Source organism: Thalassophryne amazonica, chromosome 15 (assembly GCF_902500255.1).
Source record: "Thalassophryne amazonica chromosome 15, fThaAma1.1, whole genome shotgun sequence".
Classification (NCBI taxonomy): Eukaryota; Metazoa; Chordata; class Actinopteri; order Batrachoidiformes; family Batrachoididae; genus Thalassophryne; species Thalassophryne amazonica.
The window spans coordinates 23,223,427-23,250,546 of record NC_047117.1 but is presented as its reverse complement, the minus strand read 5'-3'; the positions used below and the strand labels follow the sequence as shown (position 1 = coordinate 23,250,546).

Sequence of the window (27,120 nt, the reverse complement as noted above, 5' to 3'; positions counted from 1 at the left end):
ATATGAAAAGACTTATTGGTTAGCCTTAAATCTGAAGTGCCTGACTCCGTGGTATAACTCAAACTCGCAGCTTAAAGCAGATAACCCGTAAGTTGGAGAGGAAATGGCGTCTCACTAATTTAGAAGATCTTCACTTAGCCTGGAAAAAGAGTCTGTTGCTCTATAAAAAAGCCCTCCGTAAAGCTAGGACATCTTACTACTCATCACTAATTGAAGAAAATAAGAACAACCCCAGGTTTCTTTTCAGCACTGTAGCCAGGAATTTTTCTCATCATGCAATCTTTTTTGGTTGGTTTGTTTTAAAGCGCAGTACAAAGTTTCCATCTTGGATCTGAAATACAGCTAAACAACCCATTTCTACATTCATGTTACAGTGAAGAAGCTCAACACCCATGATTACCGCCAGTACCTCAAACTGTGGAACCAGGACACCAAACCGAAACTAGAAAACACAAAAGACCTCCCCAAACTCAATCAGGTAAGACTTTTAAAGTCAAGAGATTGATACGTGAACATGGTGGGCTGACCTGCTTCTTAATTCAGGTATTTATTTCAATTTAAAATGTTTACTCCTACAGTTATACAATCAGCTCTACAAGAAGGTGGGTAGTGACAATTTTAGTAACTTTGTCTCTAGTCTCCACCACACTGGATTTAACAATAAAGATGTACTTGTGGTGTAAACTTTTAGCTCTAATTCAAGGGGGTTGAGCAAAAATACTACATTAACCATTCATGAATTCTGCCCATTTATGTACATAGTGCCTTCATTTTCACATGCCACAAATAAGTGGACTTGGAAATGTTGACATACAGTAGTGTTCAGAATAATAGTAGTGCTGTGTGACTAAAAAGATTAATACAGGTTTTGAGTATATTTCTTGTTACATGGGAAACAAGGTACCAGTAAATTCTCACAAATCCAACAAGACCAAGCATTCATGATATGCATACTCTTAAGGCTATGAAATTGGGCTATTAGTAAAAAAAAAAAAGTAGAAAAGGGGGTGTTCACAATAATACAACCCCTGGCAATAATTATGGAATCACCAGCCTCGGAGGATGTTCATTCAGTTGTTTAATTTTGTAGAGAAAAAGCAGATCACAGACATGACACAAAACTAAAGTCATTTCAAATGGCAACTTTCTGGCTTTAAGAAACACTATAAGAAATCAGGAAAAAGAATTGTGGCAGTCAGTAACGGTTACTGTTTTTAGACCAAGCAGAGGGGAAAAATATGGACTCACTCAATTCTGAGGAATAAATTATGGAATCACACTGTAAATTTTCATCCCCAAAACTAACACCTGCATCAAATCAGATCTGCTCATTAGTCTGCATCTAAAAAGGAGTAATCACACCTTGGAGAGCTGTTACACCAAGTGGACTGACATGAATCATGGCTCCAACACGAGAGATGTCAATTGAAACAAAGGAGAGGATTATCAAACTCTTAAAAGAGGGTAAATCATCACGCAATGTTGCAAAAGATGTTGGTTGTTCACAGTCAGCTGTGTCTAAACTCTGGACCAAATACAAACAACGTGGGAAGGTTGTTAAAGGCAAACATACTGGTAGACCAAGGAAGACATCAAAGCGTCAAGACAGAAAACTTAAAGCAATATGTCTCAAAAATCGAAAATGCACAACAAAACAAATGAGGAACGAATGGGTTGAAACTGGAGTCAACGTCTGTGACCGAACTGTAAGAAACCGCCTAAAGGAAATGGGATTTACATACAGAAAAGCTAAACGAAATCCATCATTAACACCTAAACAGAAAAAAACAAGGTTACAATGGGCTAAGGAAAAGCAGTCGTGGACTGTGGATGACTGGATGAAAGTCATATTCAGTGATGAATCTCGAATCTGCACTGGGCAAGGTGATGATGCTGGAACTTTTGTTTGGTGCCGTTCCAATGAGACTTATAAAGATGACTGCCTGAAGAGAACATGTAAATTTCCACAATCATTGATTATATGGGGCTGCATGTCAGGTAAAGGCACTGGGGAGATGGCTGTCATTACATCATCAATAAATGCACAAGTTTACATTGATATTTTGGACACTTATTCCATCAATTGAAAGGATGTTTGGGGATGATGAAATCATTTTTCAAGATGATAATGCATCTTGCCATAGAGCAAAAACTGTGAAAACATTCCTTGCAAAAAAGACACATAGGGTCAATGTCATGGCCTGCAAATAGTCCGGATCTTAATCCAGTTGAACATCTTTGGTGGAAGTTGAAGAAAATGGTCCATGACAAGGCTCCAACCTGCAAAGCTGATCTGGAAACAGCAATCAGAGAAAGTTGGAGCCAGATTGATGAAGAGTACTGTTTGTCACTCATTAAGTCCATGCCTCAGAGACTGCAAGCTGTTATAAAAGCCAGAGGTGGTGCAACAAAATACTAGTGATATGTTGGAGCGTTCTTTTGATTTTCATGATTCCATAATTTTTTCCTCAGAATTGAGTGATTCCATTTTTTTTCCCTCTGCTTGGTCTAAAAAAGTAACCTTTACTGACTGCCACAATGTTTTTTCCTGATTTCTTATAGTGTTTCTTAAAGCCAGAAAGTTGCCATTTGAAATGACGTAAGTTTTGTGTCATGTCTGTGATCTGCTTTTTTTTTACAAATTAAACAACTGAATGAACATCCTCCGAGGCCGGTGATTCCATAATTTTTGCCAGGGGTTCTATGTTCAAACTGCTTTTTTAGCAATCCTGTGAATCACTAAACTAATATTTAGTTGTATAACCACAGTTTTTCATCATTTCTTCACATCTGCGAGGCATTAATTTTGTTGGTTTGGAACCAAGATTTTGCTCGTTTACTAGTGTGCTTGGGGTCATTGTCTTGTTGAAACACCCATTTCAAGGGCATGTCCTCTTCAGCATAAGGCAACATGACCTCTTCAAGTATTTTGACATATCCAAACTGATCCATGATACCTGGTATGCGATATATAGGCCCAACACCATAGTAGGAGAAACATGCCCATATCATGATGCTTGCACCATCATGCTTCACTGTCTTCACTATGAACTGTGGCTTGAATTCAGAGTTTGGGGGTCATCTCACAAACTGTCTGCGGCCCTTGGACCCAAAAAGAACAATTTTACTCTCATCAGTCCACAAAATATTCCTCCATTTCTCTTTAGGCCAGTTGATGTGTTCTTTGGCAAATTGTAACCTCTTCTGCACATGTTTTTTATTTAACAGAGGGACTTTGCGGGGGATTCTTGCAAATAAATTAGCTTCATACAGGCGTCTTCTAACTGTCACAGCACTTACAGGTAACTCCAGACTGTCTTTGATCATCCTGGAGCTGATCAGTGGGTGAGCCTTTGCCATTCTGGTTATTCTTCTATCCATTTTGATGGTTGTTTTCCGTTTTCTTCCACGCGTCTCTTTTTTTTTTGTCCATTTTAAAGCATTGGAGATCATTGTAGATGAACAGCCTGTAATTTTTTGCACCTGTGTATAAGTTTTCCCCTCTCCAATCAACTTTTTAATCAAACTACGCTGTTCTTCTGAACAATGTCTTGAACGTCCTATTGTCCTCAGGCTTTCAAAGAGAAAAGCATGTTCAACAGGTGTTGGCTTCATCCTTAAATGGGGGACACCTGATTCACACCTGTTTGTTCCACAAAATTGACAAACTCACTGACTGAATGCCACACTACTATTATTGTGAACACCCCCTTTTCTACTTTTTTTTTTTACTAATAGCCCAATTTCATAGCCTTAAGAGTGTGCATATCATGAATGTTTGGTCTTGTTGGATTTGTGAGAATCTACTGAATCTACTGGTACCTTGTTTCCCATGTAACAATAAGAAATATACTCAAAACCTAGATTAATCTTTATAGTCACATAGCACTGCTATTATTCTGAACACTACTGTATCTATCACAACTTGATGTAAAATTGATGAAAAAAAGTCTTGATATCTGAACGGTCCAATTACTTTTGATCTCAGGTCAGAAGGCACACGGAGAACGCATGGCAAGGCCACATGTTGCTTAAAACCTCTTATGGATCCTGATATATTCCAGATCCAATTCAAAATAAAATTCCTCATTTTCTAAGACATTACCCACCTGTTCAAAACTTTCAGCAACATCCGCAAGGTTTTAATTTAAATATTGCGATGTGCCAAATTTACTCTGGATCTCTGGTTCAGACTATATTCTGGATTACCTCCTAAACTGATTCACTTATTTCCTGGACAATTATCTGTCTGCTCACCAAATTTCATTTTGTGTGTGTGTGTGTGTGCGTGTGTATATATGAGCTCTTTGGGAAACTTTGTTGTACCTGCATGAATTTCCACCAGGTGGAGATATTGCTTCATTTCAGAAACCTTCTGTTGCTTATAGTAGTGTGTGTGAATGCAGTTCAAGTCCAACCATCTTTGACAGTGTTGTTTCCGTCCTCCAGAGCCAGTTTATCGAGCTTTGCAAGACGCTGTACAGCATGTTCAGTGAGGACACCGCAGAGCAGGAGCTCTATCACGCCACAGCCACCGTTACCAGTTTGCTGCTAGAAATGGGAGAGGTGGGCAAACTATTCTCCTCTGGAAGGAAAGATCTCAGCCAAGAGGGTAAGCTGGAGCCAAACCAGCATGTGTACACAAGAGAGGCCACAGAGGCCAAATCCACCCCGGAACCCCTGTTCCAGCAGAGGGAGACATTTGTTCCTGGACTTTTTACAAGCAAGTCCAGCCACTGTGATGAAGGCAAAGTGGATGAAGAGTCTGAGCAGATGCCTCCTATGCAGGACATCAAGCTGGAGGACTCGTCCCCTAAAGACACAGTGACGTCATCCGCCATGCTCATTTCCGACGATGAAACCAAAGACGACACTTCCATGTCGTCCTATTCGGTGCTCAGTGCCGGTTCGCATGAGCTGGACGAAAAGCTGCAGTGCGAGGACATTGCGGAAGACACGGTGCTGGTGCGCTGCGACAGTGGGTCCAACGGCGACCGGCCCAAAGGACCCCACGCTGTGGGGCTGCCTCACAGCACTAGCATCGATAAAGACTGGGCCATCACTTTCGAGCAGTTCCTGGCCTCTGTGCTGACCGAGCAGGTGCTGGTGCAATATTTTGAGAAGCCTGTAGATGTGGCAGCTTGTATAATCAATGCCAAAAATGTGCGCAAAGTCGGGCGCCCTCTACTTTCCGCAAGTGATTACGAGATCTCGTTGTCGGGCTGAGGGCGTAAAAGGATTTAAACACATTGACTTTTTAAAAGGGAAACAAATGATTTTTAGAGGACAAAGAAGATCTTTGATGAACTGACTGTTCGCGTGGTGTGAATGTGACCAAAACCTGCTCTTGGCATCATATTTCTTTCCAAATGTGAATTAGAATGATGACTAGATCCTGTCTGCCTACGAGGGAACAGAATGTTAAAATGATTTGCTCATCAACGCGTCCATGTAGTAGCTGTACTCTGTGAAACGTTATGCATAGGTGTTACGATTGTAATCTCTACTACACTTAGAATATGTAGGTGTAAAGTTCCAAACTGCAGTATTATAGTCTATGTGTGAACAATCACCTAACATTTTATGTGGTCCTTACATTTGCTGCTAAGCCTCTCTCTCTATTTTTTTTTTTTGTTTTTGTTAGTTTTTTATCAAAGGTGAAATGATAATGCTGTGAAGATTCAGTTAGCGACATGAACTATGGTTTGTTGTTATTTTTTCGTTTTCCCTTTCGGCCTAGCATATTCTTATGTATAAACTCTTCCCTTTCTGGAAGTGTGTGTCTTAAGAAATTGTGGTTAACGCAATAACGATGGAGAGTTGTCTGAAGGTTGTGCACATTTTAAATATTTAAAAAGTTTACATCACCAATGATTCATTAATACATATTTGCATTCCTCGTGCAGTGGCAATCAGCTACGCTCCTAAATCAAATGTTTGCTTTATTGTTGTTTTTGATTGCTTATGTTTTTGTTCTATAAATATTTACATTTCTGTTTTAAAGTTTTTATGTTTTAGAGATTAAAGCAGGGGAACTAACCTCTGTCACAACAGTATATAAACTAGTAAAACACGCCTTCGGTTAACGTAGTTATTTTTTTTTGTGTGTGTGTGTCTTAGAGCTACAGTATGTAGGATTTATTAACGTTTGTTTGCAGAATTGGGATATTGCATTCTTAACAGTCTGTTCAATCATGTATAATTCCTGCAGCACCTGTCATGTCTACATGAGCTCAGAATGAGCACTTCATATCTACTCGGGAGCGCGCCTGTCAGTGACGCTGCAGTGTTGCACTGCCATGTTGATACAGGAGCCCACAAGGGACATTCCATCTATTGCGTTTTGCATTGCAGTACAAAGACTGAACAAAAAGAAGAGGAATCAGTGGTTGCTCCCTTATACTCTCCCTACTGGTAGCCCTTAATTTTGTGAAATGGAGGGTCATACTTTTTAATGTGAGCATGAATCCCAAAAGAAGCAAAAATCGTTAGCAGTGTTTGCATAATGCACTCTGCAGCCTCACCACTAGATGGCACTAAATTTTACACACTGTAGCTTTTAAGTAAAGCTGTGATTTGAAGCATCCAATCATTGAACATCAAAAGATGTTCCAAATTAAATGTGTGTGAGGCAAGTTGGAGCGGTTTCTTCTTTATGAATATATGTACTAACATTTAAGTTGGTTGCAAAAATGTATGCTATTCTTTTTAAGGAGTCGTATTATGCACCTTTTTCTGCAAGTTAATGTTGGACGATGGGTGGCATAATCGCCGGTATTAGAATGTGTAGAAAAATACCCCACAAACACTGAAGTATCTCATAAATAAAACATTTGCAGGTCTCTACGAATCTGTTTTTGTGCCTGTTGCTTTAAATAGAAAGGAGCTGCTCATTGCCACACTCCCTCGCCACAGGGAGAAGGACGAGGAGCCACACCCCAAATGTGCTGCGTTCAGTGCCTCAATGAATTCATGGATAGTTGGCAGTCATAATGCAAAGGGGGTCTTTAGCTGGTTCAGAACGCTGCCGCCAGACTTCTGACACGTAGCAGAAGGTCTGAACATATCACACCCATTTTAGCATCTTTGCACTGGCTCCCTGTCTCTGTGAGAGCAGATTTTAAGGTTTTGTTATTGACTTATAAGGTTGTTCATGGACTGGCGCCATCTTATCTGGCTGATCTGGTGGAACTTTACGTGCCGGCCCAGGCTTTGCGGTCGCAGGATGCGGGATTTCTCTGTGTTCACAGGGTGAAGAAGAAGTCAGCAGGTCAAATAGCCTTTTCGCATCGTGCACCCACCCTGTGGAACAGTTTTCCTGCGACCGTGAGGCAGTCGGAGTCCGTGGACATTTTAAAGTCAAGACTGAAAACCTATTTTTATTCTCTTTATGAATAGTTTTTATTTTTTATTTGTTTAATTCTTTTACTTCTGTTTTTAATCATGTATTTGAATTTTTTTTAATTCAGTTTTAATGATTTGGCACATTATAAGCTAATTAAACGGAATTAAATTGAAAGGGAAAGTATGTGTGGTTTAAAAAAAAAAAAAAAAAAAAGCCACATACATGGATGGATCCAGGGAGGATGCATGACATTGCCCCCCCCCCCCCCCCCACACACACACACACACATATACATACACATACACACATCACCAGCCCAAAAAAGAAGAAAAATTATGCAAAGAAAAAATATATTAAGGAAGAAAATGAAAAAATTGCACATCAATCAATCAACTTTTTTCTTATATAGCGCCAAATCACAACAAACAGTTGCCCCAAGGCGCTCCACATTGCAAGGCAAGGCCATACAATAATTATGAAAAACCCCAACGGTCAAAACAACCCCCTATGAGCAAGCACTTGGCCACAGTGGGAAGGAAAAACTCCCTTTTTAACAGGAAGAAACCTCCAGCAGAACCAGGCTCAGGGAGGGGCAGTCTTCTGCTGAGACTGGTTGGGGCTGAGGGAAAGAACCAGGAAAAAGAGATCGATCACTAATGATTAAATGCAGAGTGATGCATACGGAGCAAAAAGAGACATATCATCATTAGTTGTATATTCATGTTACCCGTACACTGCTGTTTACAGTTATTATTGTATGTGTACTTTTGTGTTTTTGCAACAAAAAAATTGTATCCATTCACAAAATATAATTTTCTCTTAATCTTACTATTTATATAGCAGTTGTATCCACATTTCGCAACGTATTGTTGGCTCAGTTTCACTGTATGATATAACAATCACCTTTATTGTCATTGCACAGTGAAACAGCACAATGAAATTTTGCTTGTGCATCCTCAAAAACAGTGCTCACACTCACACATATCTTACCCACACAGCCTCACATGCACACACTTCGGTAAATATTAAGATGATAAGTAAATATCATAGCAATAGCACAAAATATTATATTATTATATAATTATATATTATATAAAATATATTTTTTATGTTCAAATCTGCATTATATTTGTTTAATGTGAATTTTATATTCTTTAAAAAAACTAAGCTTGAGCTTTGAAGAAATTGAAATATGTTTTAGCAGAAAAGCATTATTATACATTAATTATATATTCTTGGGTAATAGGCTAAGGGTGGGCAATCATGTGCCATGAAGGGCAAAGGCAGTGCATGTTTCCCTTTCTACCAGTCACCTCAACAGGTGATTTCATTGATGTTCAGGTGTTTATTTTCATCTCATCAGCAAACTCACCTGCTGAGGTGATCGGTTTGCAAGGAAAACTTGTACTGTTTTGGCTCCTCATTGCACACCCCTGTGCATCTTTGTTTTACAGTCAAATAGAAAAAAAAATATGGTCTGGATTATCAGCAAATGTCAATTATTGCATATACTGATAAGTATATAAAAAGTAAACTAGAAGTATACTTGAAACATACTTGCATATACTACTTTTTGGTAAGGGCGAGAGAGAGAGAGAGAGATTGAATTTTTTTGCAAATTCATTAAAAATGAAAAATCTAAGAAGCCACATGTACATAAGTATTCACAGTCTTTGCCGTGAAGCTCAAAATTGAGCTCAGGTGCATCCTGTTTCCACCGATCATCCTTGAGATGTTTCTACGGCTTAATTGGAGTCCACTTGGAGTAAATTCAGTTGATTGGACATGATTTGTAAAGATACACACCTGTCTACATATAAGGTCCCACAGTTGACAGTGCATGTTAGAGCACAAACCAAGCATGAAGTCAAAGGAATTGACTGTAGACCTCTGAGACAGGACTGCCTCGAGGCACAAATCTGGGGAAGGATACAGAAACATTTCTGCTGCTTTGAAGGTCCCAATGAGCACAGTGGCCTCCATCATCTGTAAATGAAAGACGTTTGGATCCACCAGAACTCTTCCTACAGCTGGCTGCCTGCCTGCCTAAACTGAGTGATTGAGGGAGAAGGGCTTTAGTCAGGGAGGTGACCAAGAACCTGATGGTCACTCTGTCAGAGCTCCAGCATTCCTCTGTGGAGAGAGAATAACCTTCCAGAAGGACAACCATCTCTGCAGTAATCCACCAATCAGGCCTGTATAGTAGAGTGGCAAGACGAAAGCTACTCCTTAGTAAAAAGCACATGGCAGTCCACCTGGAGTTTGCCAAAAGGCACCTGAAGGACTCTCAGACTATGAGAAACAAAATTCTCTGGTCTGATGAGACAAAGATTGAACTCTTTGTCATGAACACCAAGTGTCATGTTTGGAGGAAACCAAGCACCATCCCTCCAGTGAAGCATGGTGGTGGCTGCATCACACTGTGGGGATGTTTTTCAGTGGCAGAAACTGGGAGACTAGTCAGGATTGAGGGAAAGATGAATGCAGCAATGTACAGAAACATCCTGGATGCAAACCTGCTCCAGAGCGCTCTTGACCTCAGACTGGGGCGACGGTTCATCTTTCAGCAGGACTATGACCCTAAGCACACAGCCAAGATATCAAAGGAGTGTCTTCAGGACAACTCTGTGAATGTCCTTGAGTGGCCCAGACCTGAATCTGATTGAACATCTCTGTCCACCATGAATCTGCTATAATGACCCCAAGTGAAAACAAGGGAGACCCTGAAGGGACTTAATAGAATAGATGAATTATTTTGGAAAGGGAGGCATAACTGTTCTTTGACTCCCAAAGGGGGGCATGCAAAAGAAACTGTTCATGAACTGCTTGGTGAGTGTTTATCTCACATGCTAGGGTTGTGCCTGAGATCCACCAATCACAGCTCAGTGAGTTCAGTGACATCAGACTTTTCTCAAGATGTAACACAGGAGTCTCAGACACACAGCAAAGTTAGCAACTATTCGTTGTTGAGCCCAATACCTTTTTTGAGTTCGCTACATTTGGCTGCTTTGTTTCTACTGAACAGAAAATCCTCTTTGACTTCACACGGAACAGTACAAGTTCAATGTGAACATCCAACAGCTGCACAGAGATCGAGAAGCTGTTTGATTGTGAAATCAGCAGTAGCACTGCCGACAGAGTGGACATGGCGCTGTTCGCTGCTCCGCAGTGAACGTCAGTCGCTGTAGCTTGGGCACCAGGCCGGGTGTTTTAAACCTGTTCTCACTCTGACAAAACAGAGTCATAACTAAACAGATGTTTTACACAAGTAAAAGCAATGTAGGAACTGTGCTGGTGTTGAGCTAAACTCCCCCTCAAACCATCCTGTCATTGGCTAAGAGCAAAGACTAACCTCCATTGAACCTCTCTGATAACACTGTAGATAAGATAGTCGGTTCAATTAAATGATTGTGTAATTTTCAACTTGCCCTCTTACACACAGACTAAAAGGAAATCCCATTGATGTTTTCATAATTCTACTAGCTGTTAACGTACAGAGCAGTATCAGGCTAATGTTGCCTGAATGTGAAGGTGTGGAAAAATAAGCCAACATAGAGATACCCTGTACAAAAAAATAAAAATAGAAATGGATGAATTACTGTCTCAAACCGGGGAAGTAAAACAGTTGTTTTTCTCAAATGTGTCTGCACTGCTTGCCATACTGAACGCCGACTTTCTGACAGTCACTGGACTTTGATTAGACCTTAACTCCTGTACACAGTAACGCCTCCATGTGGACGTCATTTAAAAAAAAAACAGCTGGAGAGAAACGTGTATAAATACAGAGCAAAAGATACAGCTTTCCTTTCTGCAGCAACGTGTGGCCTTTTATGGATGACCAACTCAAATCTTGCGCAGGATCAAAGGCGATCTTAAACTTTGAAGTGAGTCTGAATGTGTCTTTATCCCCAATCTATGCTGTAACTGTTGGGTGACCGTGGCTCATAAATGAAATCCTTATTCACTGAACTTTGTTTAGGCTTTGAGGGTGTTGTTTATCTTCTGGATCTGTTTGAATGTTGACTCGATGTCTCTGTGAACCCTTGCAGTAAGAAAAATGGTAGGTCTTCAACCCTCAGACGTTCCTCCTCCACTGGGGGTGAAGATGGCGAGTGCTGGACTTGCAGCCTGCGTGGCCGATGGGATCACGTTTCCTCTGGACACAGCCAAAGTCAGGCTCCAGGTATCTCAGCTGATTGGTGTGTACTTGGTTTTTAGGGCATATGGTGTCTGTTGAGGTGGCGGTTCGACTTTGTCCGCTTCAATACTGTTAGATCTATTTCGGCTAAAGGTTTTGTAAAACTAGACGTATCTCTGATGTCAGATTCAGGGAGAGAAGGCGGCAGTGGAAGCGACCAAAAACATCCGGTACCGAGGCGTGTTCGGGACCATCAGCACCATGATCCGAACAGAGGGGCCCAGAGCTCTGTATAACGGTCTGGTTGCCGGCCTGCAGAGACAAATGTGCTTCGCCTCTGTCAGAATTGGCCTCTATGACAATGTCAAAAATTTCTACACTGGCGGAAAGGACAGTAAGTGATTGCATTTAAAGTACATGTTTTTTCAATGTCAACATGAGAGGGTCACAGTGGCAAACGTCCATAAATGAAAGCACCTGTATATGACGGCCATGAGCCTGGATGATGTATGAAAAAAATGAATGAACTGCATTTTTTTTTTAAAGTTTAACAGATGGTACCTTTTTATATTTCTCCAGGCCCGGGCGTACTGGTACGTATCCTGGCTGGCTGCACTACAGGTGCCATGGCAGTGTCATTTGCACAACCCACAGATGTGGTCAAAGTTAGATTCCAAGCTCAGATCAATCTGGATGGGGTGGCTCGACGCTACAGCGGAACTATGCAAGCATACAAGCACATCTTTCAGAATGAGGGATTACGTGGCCTCTGGAAAGGTAATTTTTAAGAAATTTGTTTGAAAATAAGTTATCTTATTAATGACTGCTAACTGTCTGTAGCTGCCTACCCCTAGAGATACAGGCTTCAAACTCAGTACCCATCATGTCCCACTGGATGGCCACGGGGTATTTGCCCTGAGATACCCCATAATCCCTTGCACGCCAGAGAGTCACTGTCATCTAAACAACATAGAGAATCCACATGACGACAACTGCAAATGAACATTATATGACTAAAATGTACCTTTTTATGCTTTTCATCACATTATTAAGAGACTGCATGCATGAGACCCTGAAAACGTGCTAAAACAAATATTACAAATACTCCGTGTCTGCTACATTTAATCTACATGGAACTTCATCAACACAAACTGAATTTCAGATTACTCTGGAACAAAGACGACAAACAGTGTTGTAAAGGACAATAAGCAGGACGTTAAAAGAGCAAACTTCACTTTCCACCACAATGACATGAACAGGAAGCGATCGTGGCTCACGGCGATTCCTGTTGGAAAATAGCAGAGAAACAACCTGAGCTTCTCACATGTTTACATAAAACAAACACAATAACAACATCTATAAACCCAGATAATATATTTACGAGAGTTTTAGGCACAATATACAAAGAGTTTTATGTTGCGATGTTAATGCTGTTGTCCGTGTGCAGTGGTTAAAGCGCAGTCTTACAGAGCGTCTCAACGCATTTCTCAATGTTAATGGCATCTCACAGAGCAGCAACATCTCACAGAGCGACGAACTCTCCGAAGTTTCGCAAGATTTTGCGGGATATGAAACCTCAATTTGGCGAATGTAGATATCAATGTTTGCCTTCCTTTCTCCCACGTGAAGAAAGGGATATTTACCCTACGCCAGGGGTATTCAACTCCAGTCCTTGAGGGCCAGTGTCCTGCAACGTTAGTATGTGACTAACTTACTCCAGAGAGCACTAGAAAACAGTATGCAACCGTTGATGTGTTACAGCTTAGGCCCTTTATTGTTATGAACACCTGCACCCCAGTATGGTGGGTGCAGGATAGCACCAAAGTATGGTGCTGTACATGTTGAAATCTCAAGTTGTCACTGACAGCAGTTAAATCTTATACTGCAAAGAATTGTTTCGCTGTGTGCTACCAGGAACCTACAGGCTGGTTACAATAGAAGCCTTATAGACGCAATCTCCATGCTATCAGCCAAGACTGAGACTGTACCATCACGTTACACTGAAGTGACTTATATGATCCTCCACTGATGCATGTGAACTCTGTTTTTACAGTTAAAAGGTTGGGATTCAGTTTTAAACAATCGTAAGGTTCCATAATTCCATATCCATGCATGCAGAACCCTTCCCACTGCAATCAAAATGTATGCCCAAAACACCTGGTTTTTGGCAGAAGTCAATACCTGCATTCCGGTAAACAGCTTCTTAGTTACAGGAAAAATCAGAATCACAATTGCCCTTAAAAATCATGACTGTTTAAAGCAACTGCCCATTGACTTTTAGAACATCCTGTATTTATTTAATATTTTAGTGGACATTCTTTAAATGTGATTTCAATTTTAGATATCACTGATCTAAAAAACTAACTTTAAAAAGTAAACATACTTCCTGGCCAACCCATAAATGGGTAAAGATGTGGAGTGTGAGTAAGACCAGTGTGACCTGGGCAGGATGAATGAAGCTTTGGTACCCCCCCATCTGCTTTACCAAGAAAACTGTTTAACACAATACTTTGGCTTAGGTGTGTGATTAACACATTTTTGCAAACTGGGCAGTAATTTACATAACAGGTGACTTGGGCGTGGGTATATATGCTGCATTCAAGATGATGGTAAACAAAGAAAACCCAAGCTGGAAACATCAGAGTTTTAAAAAAGCATGTTTTTACATGATGGATTTGGAAAATAATATGGATGCCATTAGCATATTCAGGCTTTGTTGTTGTCCTTCCCAAGGAATACATAAATCAGTTATTACTTGCTGTGGGTGAGCAATATAGAAAATACTTGTAGACATGACTCGGTACCCATGTCAATTTTTGCTGATGTGTGTGCAAAAAGTACAACACTGGCAACTTCATAATACATGGTAGTTGGTGCCAAATGGCCTGCTTTGAGTATTTGAGAAATCGCATATCTTCTGAGATTTTCATGCAGAAACATCTCTTAGGATCTACAGAGAATAGCCCAGAAGAAAAATCTAGTGAGCAGCAGTTCTCTCTGCAAAAAAGCCTTGTTGACGGCTTAAATGAGAGAAGAATGGCCAGACTGATTTGAGCTAATAGAAGTGCATGAGCAACCCACGAAACCTTGAAGCAGATAGTCTACAGCAGGACCACATCGGGTGCTACTTCAGTCAGCGAAGGACAGGAAACTAAGACAATAGGCACAGGCTTAACAAAAGTGGTTAATGAAAGATCAGGAAAATGTTGCCTGGTCTGATGAGTCTGCATCATTTTGACTGTAGGATCTGAATTTAGTGGAAACATCTTGCAATTTAGGCATCAGCAATTCAGGCTGGTCATGGTGTTCTAACAGTGTACCAACTGCATGATGCTCTCCTGTAAATATGGAGCAACATCTCTGTGGAATGTTTCCAGCACTTTGTGGAAACTATGCCACAAAGACTTAAGGCAGGTCTAACCTGTTACTAACAAGGTGTATCTTATGAAATGGGCAGTAAGTGTACATATTAGCATTTGGAAATAAGTCCCGTTTAAAGCATAAGAACATGATGGCTTTAGATGCGTCACCATTGTGTCAGTTATTCTTCTCAAATTCTTTCTCCAGGAACACTTCCAAACATCACGAGAAATGCACTGGTTAACTGCACAGAGCTGGTTACCTATGACCTCATCAAGGAGGCCATCCTGAGACACAAACTGATGTCAGGTAAGTGAAAGTGCTCACGCATACTTGTATGTCTGAACACACACGCACAAACACACACTCATGACCGTCAAGTGCAACGACTGATTGGTCAGACGTCCACACACCCTCTTGTCCCTTTAGACTCTGGTATCCACTAGAATAGATAACACAACACCATGTTGTGTCTGCCCTAATTTTGATAGGAAGTGACATTTATCTCAGTCATTTTTTTTTTTTTTTTTTTTTTTTGACTGGAGTGTGGCAAGAAGGTGGAACCCAAAGGCAAGCACCAAGCAGCACAAGATTAAAAATATAACGGCTTTACCACTTAAGCTTTTATCCAGCTCAATCTGTAAAACAGTTGAACTTGTTTACACGCAGCAGACGGCTCGTTAGTACAGTCCAAAATCCAAAAACTAGGTTGGAATGACAATTAGCAAACAGGCTTTCTTGAGAAAGCAGGTTTAAAATGCAAACAAACACACAGAGGTCAGCCAGAGTGTCACAGCGTTTAGCAAAATAGAAAGTCAGGGCCCAGGGCAAAACATATTTGTTACAGACAAGTGATACACAGCAACACAAAGGCCGCATGGTGAGATTCATGTCATAAGATAACATGGAAAGGAGCAGAGCACCGCGCTCATAGAGCTCAAACCTCCACCAACACTAATTATCACTTCCACAAAATGTGACCCTGGAAAAAAATTTCAAGGTCAAAGTCCTGTTAGAAATGGCTTTTCATAAGCTAAATTAGATGTGATCAAATTTCAGGAGTATGTATTTAGTTCATGCACTTGAATCAAAGTTTTTTTGTGGTGTTGTCAGGTTTTGTCTTCAAATTTTTTGGTTTCTGAATTTTTTTTTTTCAGCTAATTTTCACAGAACATTGGTTCAAGACCTGTGCATTCCACCTCTCAGTTTAGCGTTCAACATTTTCCTGTTTCACCGTGGACTCAAAATTTGGCATTTCCTGTTTCATTGTCACCTTTCCACAGAATACTCACGAGATCTCCACTACTGTCAATCCAGGAAGTGTTCAACATTTGACATTTCCTGTTTCACTGTGGGCTCAAAATTTGGCATTTCCTGTTTCAGTGTCAACTTGCCACTGAATTCTTGCAAGATCCCACAAGATCTCCTCTATTTTCAATCCAGGAAGTGTCAACATTTCACTGTAGAATTTGGCACTTCCTGTTTGGGACTCCCTGTACCATGAGCGAGCTTGCGCCGCTTACGCGTTGCTTCATTCATATAATTATGCAGCATTACCTCCTCCTCTGAACTGTCAGTTCTTTTTTCTCTTTGCCTGCTGCGCTGAAATTGATTTTTCTTTTGTTTTCGGCATTTTGTTTTCTCTTTATGAAATCTGCATCTGGACATGGCAGTGCGGTTCCATGCCCTTTTATGGGAATCAATAGGCTGTTACCTATGTTACTGACAGGAGTCGTTCTCAACCTGTTCTGCCAGGACCACCTAAGCTACACATTTTCCATCTTTTCATGCTCTGTCACAAGCTGATTACCTCATTCAGGTGTCTCTTAGTACTTGATTGGTTGCACACCTGAAGGAGTAATTCATCTTGGGGCAGAGCTGGGAGAGATGGAAAATAGATTAGAATATAGATTAGGTGGTCCTTGATGACCAATTTATGAACCACTGGAGCAGGATAGCAAGGTACACAAGACAATCTGGCAATGACTAATTATGACTACATGTATATATGCATAATATGTGACTGAGTGGAGCAAAGCAGTGTTCAGTGACACATGAAAAAAGAATACCTTTAAAATTCAATATTCCTTGGACTATGTTAGTGATAATACTGGCCAATTGGATTACGACAGCAATGCATGTGCTAGTGCTCATACAGACTTAATACCGACTGTAGCCTTTAAATATGAAATTCCAAAAAAGTGCAGTTCTACAGTAATTCATTCAATAGTGTTGTTATGCTTCAACACCAGAAGGTGCAAATATGAACTTTAACTTAAAAAAAAAACTGTTGGTGATATACTGAGAGTCCATTTAGCACAGCACCTGATGTCTTCCTTTTGATACAGGCTCTGTAACAGTGCTTCAAAACATTGTGGATCAATGCTTAAAGTTAGCCATCACTAATTTGCAATACAGACAAAAAATTTTGGTACTGTCCCTAGCCATACATTCTATCCATTCTTTCATTCCGTTCTTTCATTCCAGTGTTATTCCTGTTGTTGTATATTTTGTAATGTAACTGCCCACATCATGGTTATCTACATTTGCTATCTTAACTTGTTTTTGAGTTGCTTGCACAAGCTGACTGAGATGGATTAACTCACAGTCCTACATTTTTGCTGTTCAAGCCCTACTCTGTAACCAGTGCAGGGAATATACAGTAGTGTTCAGAATAATAGCAGTGCTATGTGACTAAAAAGATTAATCCAGGTTTTGAGTATATTTCTTATTGTTACATGGGAAACAAGGTACCGGTAGATTCAGTAGATTCTCACAAATCCAACAAGACCAAGCATTCATGATATGCACACTCTTAAGGCTATGAAATTGGGCTATTAGTAAAAAAAAAAAAAAAAAAGTAGAAAAGGGGGTGTTCACAATAATAGTAGTGTGGCATTCAGTCAGTGAGTTTGGCAATTTTGTGGAACAAACAGGTGTGAATCAGGTGTCCCCTACGTAAGGATGAAGACAGCACCTGTTGAACATGCTTTTCTCTTTGAAAGCCTGAGGAAAAAGGGACGTTCAAGACATTGTTCAGAAGAACAGCATAGTTTGATTAAAAAGTTGATTGGAGAGGGGAAAACTTATACGCAGGTGCAAAAAATTATAGGCTGTTCATCTACAATGATCTCCAATGATTTAAAATGGACAAAAAAACCAGGTACGCGTGGAAGAAAACAACCATCAAAATGGACAGAAGAATAACCAGAATGGCAAAGGCTCACCCATTGATCAGCTCCAGGATGATCAAAGAGAGTCTGGATTTACCTGTAAGTGCTGTGACAGTTCGAAGACGCCTGTGTGAAGCTAATTTATTTGCAAGAATCCCCCACAAAGTCCCTCTGTTAAATAAAAAACGTGCAGAAGAGGTTACAATTTGCCAAAGAACACATCAACTGGCCTAAAGAGAAATGGAGGAATATTTTACGGACTGATAAGAGTAAAACTGGTCTTTTTGGGTCCAAGGGCCGCAGACAGTTTGTGAGATGACCCCCAAACTCTGAATTCAAGCCACAGTTCACAGTGAAGACAGTGAAGCATGGTGGTGCAAGCATCATGATATGGGCATGTTTCTCCTACTATGGTGTTGGGCCTATATATCGCATACCAGGTATCATGGATCAGTTTGGATATGTCAAAATACTTGAAGAGGTCATGTTGTTGGGGAAAGTGTAGTGACACGGACCCACAACAGGGGGGCGCAAATGAACGGTCAATAGATGAGCCAAAAGGTAACAATTTAATGTTGTGAATGTGCACAACGATTATACAGACAATCACAGAATCTGATAGCAGTCAATACACAAAGGTGACACGATCTCCACCGCCACAGAACCCGGAGAATACTGGAGCCACCAAGTCCCAAATTCCCAGGTGATCACCGTCCCCGACTGTCGGATCTGGTACTGCTGGCGAGGAGCACAAACAGTGAGATGTGGGTGTGTACACACCCAGTAACAAAAACAGAAGGTGGAAAGTCACCTCCACCTCTAATCACACACTCGTGCAGCTCCTGTTAAATCACTTATCTGGTTGGGGTGTGAAGCGAAGCCGTCGCTGTTCACACCAAACGCCAATCCCACAGATAAGGCAACACCCACAGGAAAACGGCTGCAAAGAAGTTCAGGTTATTATTCGATGATTTAGGTCAGCAGAGAAAAGTACCTTCACAGGTAGATGATATCTCGGCAGCGAGGTGGAGATGACATCCGGCTTTTATGGAGTGATGAAATGAAGATGGGTGACAGCTGTCATGAGTTGATGTGTGACAGCTGTCACTCCCGGTTGTGTCCGTGGCGGCGGCGCCCTCTCATGCCTGAAGTGCGGGCCTCTGGTGGTGGGCCAGCAGTACCTCCTCTTCTGGCGGCCGACACAACACATGTTGCCTTATGCTGAAGAGGACATGCCCTTGAAATGGGTGTTTCAACAAGACAATGACTCCAAGCACACTAGTAAACGAGCAAAATCTTGGTTCCAAACCAACAAAATTAATGCCTCGCAGATGTGAAGAAATCATGAAAAACTGTGGTTACACAACTACATACTAGTTTAGTGATTCACAGGATTGCTAAAAAAGGAGTTTGAACATATTAGTTTTTGAGTTTGTAGCATCAACAGCAGATGCTACTATTATTGTGAACCCTTTTCTGCTTTTTTTACTAATAGCCCAATTTCATAACCTTAAGAGTGTGCATATCATGAATGCTTGGTCTTGTTGGATTTGTGAGAATCTACTGAATCTACTGGTACCTTGTTTCCCATGTAACAATAAGAAATATACTCAAAACCTGGATTAATCTTTTTAGTCACATAGCACTACTATTATTCTGAACACTACTGTACCAACTAAGAAGCTGCCTTGTAATTTAGCTGCCATTAAATACTTCAGTTGTGTGCTTCACATCTCTTCATGCATCTTTTCAGACAATCTGCCATGCCACTTTGTGTCTGCATTCGGAGCTGGATTTGTTACCACGGTAATTGCTTCCCCAGTGGATGTGGTGAAAACCAGGTACATGAACTCACCACCAGGCCTATACAAGAGTGCCATCAACTGTGCCTGGATCATGATGACAAAAGAAGGGCCAACAGCTTTCTACAAAGGGTAAATAACCAATAATCAATGAGCTGTCACTCACATAACATAACCTTTGTAAAATAGATCTCATGAAATGACTACATTGTGCATATTAAGTTAATGTCCAACAGTTATTACCAAAATGAACTGACGATCATAATTTTTTTTTTCCCTCCTCAAATCAGGGATATCAGTTTGATTAGTCTTAAAATTTTTCAAAGTTAAAGAAACTAAACTAAGGGAAACATCAGCAATGCCTCTATGAGGATGACACCATAGTACGTAGCAGTATGAATGGCTACACTAAAATACGAAATGGAGTGAAATGGGTCAAAATGGAGCCTAATAATCACGAAGCAGACTGACTCCAAATATGATTAAATATGGATTCACTTAATTACTTTTATTTAATTATTTTTAAGCGAAATGGGGACTGATAGTAACGAAACGGGGATAAAACATGAACGAAATGTTGACCCATTGACTGAAGTTTTTCATCTCTTGAACGCCAGATGGCGCACCTGCCCCTATTACATGTACTGAGGGCATCTCACAAAAAACAAAACCTAAACAATTAAATAAAAGTGATCCATTCATTCATTCATTCATTCATTCATTCAAGCTTCACTCTCACTCTGCTTCAGACAGAGCTTTAATTCATTTGAAAGCTTGACTCTTAGTCTTGTCCATCCAAATTGGAAGTCCCCAAAACCAGTTTTATTTGTTGTTATCTATCGTCCACCTGGTCGTTACTGTGAGTTTCTCTGTGAATTTTCAGACCTTTTGTCTGACTTAGTGCTTAGCTCAGATAAGATAATTATAGTGGGCGATTTTAACATCCACACAGATGCTGAGAATGACAGCCTCAACACTGCATTTAATCTATTATTAGACTCAATTGGCTTTGCTCAAAATGTAAATGAGTCCACCCACCACTTTAATCATATCTTAGATCTTGTTCTGACTTATGGTATGGAAATTGAAGACTTAACAGTATTCCCTGAAAACCCCCTTCTGTCTGATCATTTCTTAATAACATTTACATTTACTCTGATGGACTACCCAGCAGTGGGGAATAAGTTTCATTACACTAGAAGTCTTTCAGAAAGGGCTGTAACTAGGTTTAAGGATATGATTCCTTCTTTATGTTCTCTAATGCCATATACCAACACAGTGCAGAGTAGCTACCTAAACTCTGTGAGTGAGATAGAGTATCTCGTCAATAGTTTTATATCCTCATTGAAGACAACTTTGGATGCTGTAGCTCCTCTGAAAAAGAGAGCCTTAAATCAGAAGTGCCTGACTCCGTGGTATAACTCACAAACTCGCAGCTTAAAGCAGATAACCCGTCAGTTGGAGAGGAAATGGCGTCTCACTAATTTAGAAGATCTTCACTTAGCCTGGAAAAAGAGTCTGTTGCTCTATAAAAAAGCCCTCCATAAAGCTAGGACATCTTACTACTCATCAATAATTGAAGAAAATAAGAACAACCCCAGGTTTCTTTTAAGCACTGTAGCCAGGCTGACAAAGAGTCAGAGCTCTATTGAGCCGAGTATTCCTTTAACTTTAACTAGTAATGACTTCATGACTTTCTTTGCTAATAAAATTTTAACTATTAGAGAAAAAATTACTCATAACCATCCCAAAGACATATCGTTATCTTTGGCTGCTTTCAGTGATGCCGGTATTTGGTTAGACTCTTTCACTCCGATTGTTCTGTCTGAGTTATTTTCATTAGTTACTTCCTCCAAACCATCAACATGTCTATTAGACCCCATTCCTACCAGGCTGCTCAAGGAAGCCCTACCATTAATTAATGCTTCGATCTTAAATATGATCAATCTATCTTTATTAGTTGGCTATGTACCACAGGTTTTTAAGGTGGCAGTAATTAAACCATTACTTAAAAAGCCATCACTTGACCCAGCTATCTTAGCTAATTATAGGCCAATCTCCAACCTTCCTTTTCTCTCAAAAATTCTTGAAAGGGTAGTTGTAAAACAGCTAACTGATCATCTGCAGAGGAATGGTCTATTTGAAGAGTTTCAGTCAGGTTTTAGAATTCATCATAGTACAGAAACAGCATTAGTGAAAGTTACAAATGATCTTCTTATGGCCTCAGACAGTGGACTCATCTCTGTGCTTATTCTGTTAGACCTCAGTGCTGCTTTTGATACTGTTGACCATAAAATTTTATTACAGAGATTAGAGCATGCCATAGGTATTAAAGGCACTGCGCTGCGGTGGTTTGAATCATATTTATCTAATAGATTACAATTTGTTCATGTAAATGGGGAATCTTCTTCACAGACTAAGGTTAATTATGGAATTCCACAAGGTTCTGTGCTAGGACCAATTTTATTCACTTTATACATGTTTCCCTTAGGCAGTATTATTAGACAGCATTGCTTAAATTTTCATTGTTACGCAGATGATACCCAGCTTTATCTATCCATGAAGCCAGAGGACACACACCAATTAGCTAAACTGCAGGATTGTCTTACAGACATAAAGACATGGATGACCTCTAATTTCCTGCTTTTAAACTCAGATAAAACTGAAGTTATTGTACTTGGCCCCACAAATCTTAGAAACATGGTGTCTAACCAGATCCTTACTTTGGATGGCATTACCCTGACTTCTAGTAATACTGTGAGAAATCTTGGAGTCATTTTTGATCAGGATATGTCATTCAATGCGCATATTAAACAAATACGTAGGACTGCTTTTTTGCATTTGCGCAATATCTCTAAAATTAGAAAGGTCTTGTCTCAGAGTGATGCTGAAAAACTAATTCATGCATTTATTTCCTCTAGGCTGGACTACTGTAATTCATTATTATCAGGTTGTCCTAAAAGTTCCCTGAAAAGCCTTCAGTTAATTCAAAATGCTGCAGCTAGAGTACTGACAGGGACTAGAAGGAGAGAGCATATCTCACCCATATTGGCCTCTCTTCATTGGCTTCCTGTTAATTCTAGAATAGAATTTAAAATTCTTACTTACAACCCCTGGCAATAATTATGGAATCACTGGCCTCGGAGGATGTTCATTCAGTTGTTTAATTTTGTAGAAAAAAAGCAGATCACAGACATGACACAAAACTAAAGTCATTTCAAATGGCAACTTTCTGGCTTTAAGAAACACTATAAGAAATCAAGAAAAAAAATTGTGGCAGTCAGTAACGGTTACTTTTTTAGACCAAGCAGAGGGAAAAAATATGGAAACACTCAATTCTGAGGAATAAATTATGGAATCACCCTGTAAATTTTCATCCCCAAAACTAACACCTGCATCAAATCAGATCTGCTCATTAGTCTGCATCTAAAAAGGAGTGATCACACCTTGGAGAGCTGTTGCCCCAAGTGGACTGACATGAATCATGGCTCCAACACGAGAGATGTCAATTGAAACAAAGGAGAGGATTATCAAACTCTTAAAAGAGGGTAAATCATCACGCAATGTTGCAAAAGATGTTGGTTGTTCACAGTCAGCTGTGTCTAAACTCTGGACCAAATACAAACAACATGGGAAGGTTGTTAAAGGCGTTGTTAAAGGCAAACATACTGGTAGACCAAGGAAGACATCAAAGCGTCAAGACAGAAAACTTAAAGCAATATATCTCAAAAATCGAAAATGCACAACAAAACAAATGAGGAACGAATGGGAGGAAACTGGAGTCAACGTCTGTGACCGAACTGTAAGAAACCGCCTAAAGGAAATGGGATTTACATACAGAAAAGCTAAATGAAAGCCATCATTAACACCTAAACAGAAAAAAACAAGGTTACAATGGGCTAAGGAAAAGCAATCGTGGACTGTGGATGACTGGATGACAGTCATATTCAGTGATGAATCTCAAATCTGCATTGGGCAAGGTGATGATGCTGGAACTTTTGTTTGGTGCCGTTCCAATGAGATTTATAAAGATGACTGCCTGAAGAGAACATGTAAATTTCCACAGTCATTGATGATATGGGGCTGCATGTCAGGTAAAGGCACTGGGGAGATGGCTGTCATTACATCATCAATAAATGCACAAGTTTACGTTGATATTTTGGACACCTTTCTTATCCCATCAATTGAAAGGATGTTTGGGGATGATGAAATCATTTTTCAAGATGATAATGCATCTTGCCATAGAGCAAAAACTGTGAAAACATTCCTTGCAAAAAGACACATAGGGTCAATGTCATGGCCTGCAAATAGTCCGGATCTTAATCCAATTGAAAATCTTTGGTGGAAGTTGAAGAAAATGGTCCATGACAAGGCTCCAACCTGCAAAGCTGATCTGGCAACAGCAATCAGAGAAAGTTGGAGCCAGATTGATGAAGAGTACTGTTTGTCACTCATTAAGTCCATGCCTCAGAGACTGCAAGCTGTTATAAAAGCCAGAGGTGGTGCAACAAAATACTAGTGATGTGTTGGAGCGTTCTTTTGTTTTTCATGAGTCCATAATTTTTTTCCTCATAATTGAGTGAGTCGATATTTTTTTCCCTCTGCTTGGTCTAAAAAAGCAACTGTTACTGACTGCCACAATTTTTTTTCCTGATTTCTTATAGTGTTTCTTAAAGCCAGAAAGTTGCCATTTGAAATGACTTTAGTTTTGTGTCATGTCTGTGATCTGCTTTTTTCTACAAAATTAAACAACTGAATGAACATCCTCCGAGGCCGGTGATTCCATAATTTTTGCCAGGGGTTGTATAAGGTTTTGAATAATCAGGTCCCATCTTATCTTAGGGACCTCATAGTACCATATCACCCCAATAGAGCGCTTCGCTCTCAGACTGCAGGCTTACTTGTAGTTCCTAGGGTTTGTAAGAGTAGAATGGGAGGCAGAGCCTTCAGCTTTCAGGCTCCTCTCCTGTGGAACCAGCTCCCAATTCAGATCAGGGAGACAGACACCCTCTCTACTTTTAAGATTAGTCTTAAAACTTTCCTTTTTGCTAAAGCTTATAGTTAGGGCTGGATCAGGTGACCCTGAACCATCCCTTAGTTATGCTGCTGTAGATTTAGACTGCTGGGGGGTTCCCATGATGCACTGAGTGTTTCTTTCTCTTTTTGCTCTGTATGCACCACTCTGCATTTAATCATTAGTGATTGATCTCTGCTCCCCTCCACAGCATGTCTTTTTCCTGGTTCTCTCCCTCAGCCTCAACCAGTCCCAGCAGAAGACTGCCCCTCCCTGAGCCTGGTTCTGCTGGAGGTTTCTTCCTGTTAAAAGGGAGTTTTTCCTTCCCACTGTCGCCAAGTGCTTGCTCACAGGGGGTCGTTTTGACCGTTGAGGTTTTTCCATAATTATTGTATGGCCTTGCCTTACAATATAAAGCACCTTGGGGCAACTGTTTGTTGTGATTTGGTGCTATATAAATAAAATTGATTTGATTTTGTTACATTTTACCCCCATTTCATGATTATCAGTCCCCATTTAGCTCCATTTCATATTTTAGTATGGCCCTGCCACTCATGGTTGCGAGATTAATGTAGGAAAGGAAGTAGGTGGTGGAGAATCTATTCAGCTGGTAGAAGGACTGGATTTTTTTTTTTCTGAAACCTCTCTATAACGTAGCTGGACATCAAAACAATCCTATACATACGCACATACTGAATCTCTGAACACCCCCGCCAGTGACTTTAGGTGTTCATTAGTGATGTGTTGTAGCTCCAACAGTGTTCAACACTTTCATGGCCTGGGTGCCTTGTTGGGGGAGGAATGGTTTACCGATCTTGACGAAGTGGACAATGTTGGGATCCTTGTGGAACAAATGAAAACACTCCAGAAACTCATTGGGGAGTCAGAGTGTGAGACTGCGATAGTCTTGGATCAAGGCTACGTCCTTCAGTGACTTCCTGGACTGGGCCATCAGAGGTATGACATGTGTTGATTTATCTCAACTGAGATAATACAATTGTATAAATTGTATTCACTTCTCTGGATCATGTCTCTGGATCCTTGGCCATTGGCATTACGATGCTTGGGAAGATTTTTTTTAATCATCTGGTGTTGTCCATATCTTTGCAGGAGTAAGAAGGGTCCCAGTCATTCTTGTCTCACTGTATCATTCTGAGACTGGGATGGAAGTCAGTGTCCTGAGGCAGTGATTAGATATCTTTGGTATTGGGTTACTTCGGGAGATCCTTGGGTTTCGCTGGAATGACTGTGTCAACAAATGGATACTCTGAGACTAAAAAGTTGGCAAGCAGGTACTTAAGTGTTGAGGACCCCAGTGGCTAGATAAGGCCAATAGGACACCCATATTTCACCTCGGTGTGGCAGATAGATGGTTACTATTGAGAGTTGGAGATGAGCCTGTTTTCTTCTGGGTGGCTGCTGTGCAAGTCTGCAATTGTGGTGGACGCTGCGAGAAGCAGGACTAGCGCATGCTCCCAGACATTTTTCTTTCAAGGATCCTTGGGTACCGCTGGACTAACTTTGTGTCAAATGAATGGTTACTTACGGAGACTAAGATAATGGCATGCTGCTAGGGGGCTCCATGTTGATGGTCCTAGCAGCTGAAGAAGGCACACTGCTAATGTGACAATAATGCATCACTTGTGGACAAATGTACATATACATCTCTTGCTGTTCCTTGCAGATTTATGCCTTCATTTCTGAGATTGGGATCATGGAATATTGTGATGTTTGTGACATTTGAGCAAATCAAGCGGGCCATGATGATCACCAAGAAGAGGACTGAAATACCTGAAATTCCTGTTTCAAGATTTGACTGAAAATGCTGCGCCACCAATGGGATCGAGCACTGATGACAAAAGCAAGTTAACAAATCATGTTTTCAGGTTTATGCAAAGGTCTTCCAGTCCTGTGGTGAGGAACACAAAAATCCTTTGTTTCAAAGGGAATGCTGGACTGTCACTTGTATTTTACTGCAATGTGAATTGATCAGTGTGCAAACATTACAAGCACAATGTGTGTAAACGGTTTGCCGACTACGACATAAGAAGAAATGTTTTAGTCTTTATGTATTTAAGATTTATATTAAAGAAACTCATTGTTAAGTATTGGTGGAGTAAATGGTACGTTATTAACTTTAACATGCTCCTTTCAGAGGTTTAGTTTGCACTGTGGTCTTTTTTAGACGTTATGGGGTTCAACATTTCAGTTGGGACAAAATCAATTTATCAACCAAGATTTATTTTGAATGTTCAGCCATGGGCTAAACAGCAATACAATGTAAGCAT

General features: G+C 40.4%; 2 protein-coding genes and 1 long non-coding RNA gene across 3 annotated transcripts in view; 2 read left to right on the top strand and 1 right to left on the bottom strand.

The window, feature by feature from the left end:
* The window catches only part of tbc1d9 (TBC1 domain family, member 9 (with GRAM domain)), a 68,764-nt gene extending 62,672 nt beyond the window's left edge, over window positions 1-6,092 (top strand). Inside the window, 2 exon segments of the mRNA XM_034188560.1 lie at window positions 375-478; window positions 4,450-6,092. Of these exon segments, the coding sequence (XP_034044451.1) occupies window positions 375-478; window positions 4,450-5,226 (881 nt within the window). The 3' untranslated portion in view covers window positions 5,227-6,092.
* ucp1 (uncoupling protein 1) overlaps window positions 1-26,994 on the top strand; it is a 28,999-nt gene extending 2,005 nt beyond the window's left edge. Inside the window, exons 2-9 of the mRNA XM_034188561.1 lie at window positions 7,115-7,125; window positions 11,145-11,229; window positions 11,395-11,528; window positions 11,670-11,877; window positions 12,063-12,260; window positions 15,051-15,152; window positions 19,770-19,950; window positions 26,517-26,994. Coding sequence (XP_034044452.1) covers window positions 11,403-11,528; window positions 11,670-11,877; window positions 12,063-12,260; window positions 15,051-15,152; window positions 19,770-19,950; window positions 26,517-26,652 — 951 coding nt within the window. The 5' untranslated portion in view covers window positions 7,115-7,125; window positions 11,145-11,229; window positions 11,395-11,402 and the 3' untranslated portion in view covers window positions 26,653-26,994. The remainder of the gene's footprint in view (window positions 1-7,114; window positions 7,126-11,144; window positions 11,230-11,394; window positions 11,529-11,669; window positions 11,878-12,062; window positions 12,261-15,050; window positions 15,153-19,769; window positions 19,951-26,516) is intronic.
* Window positions 269-13,461, bottom strand: LOC117526496. The gene is made up of 3 exons (XR_004565306.1): window positions 13,345-13,461; window positions 12,964-12,969; window positions 269-280 (listed from the first exon to the last, which is right to left on the bottom strand). It is a non-coding gene; the product is annotated as an uncharacterized LOC117526496 (long non-coding RNA).
* Window positions 26,995-27,120: the final 126 nt, after the last annotated feature.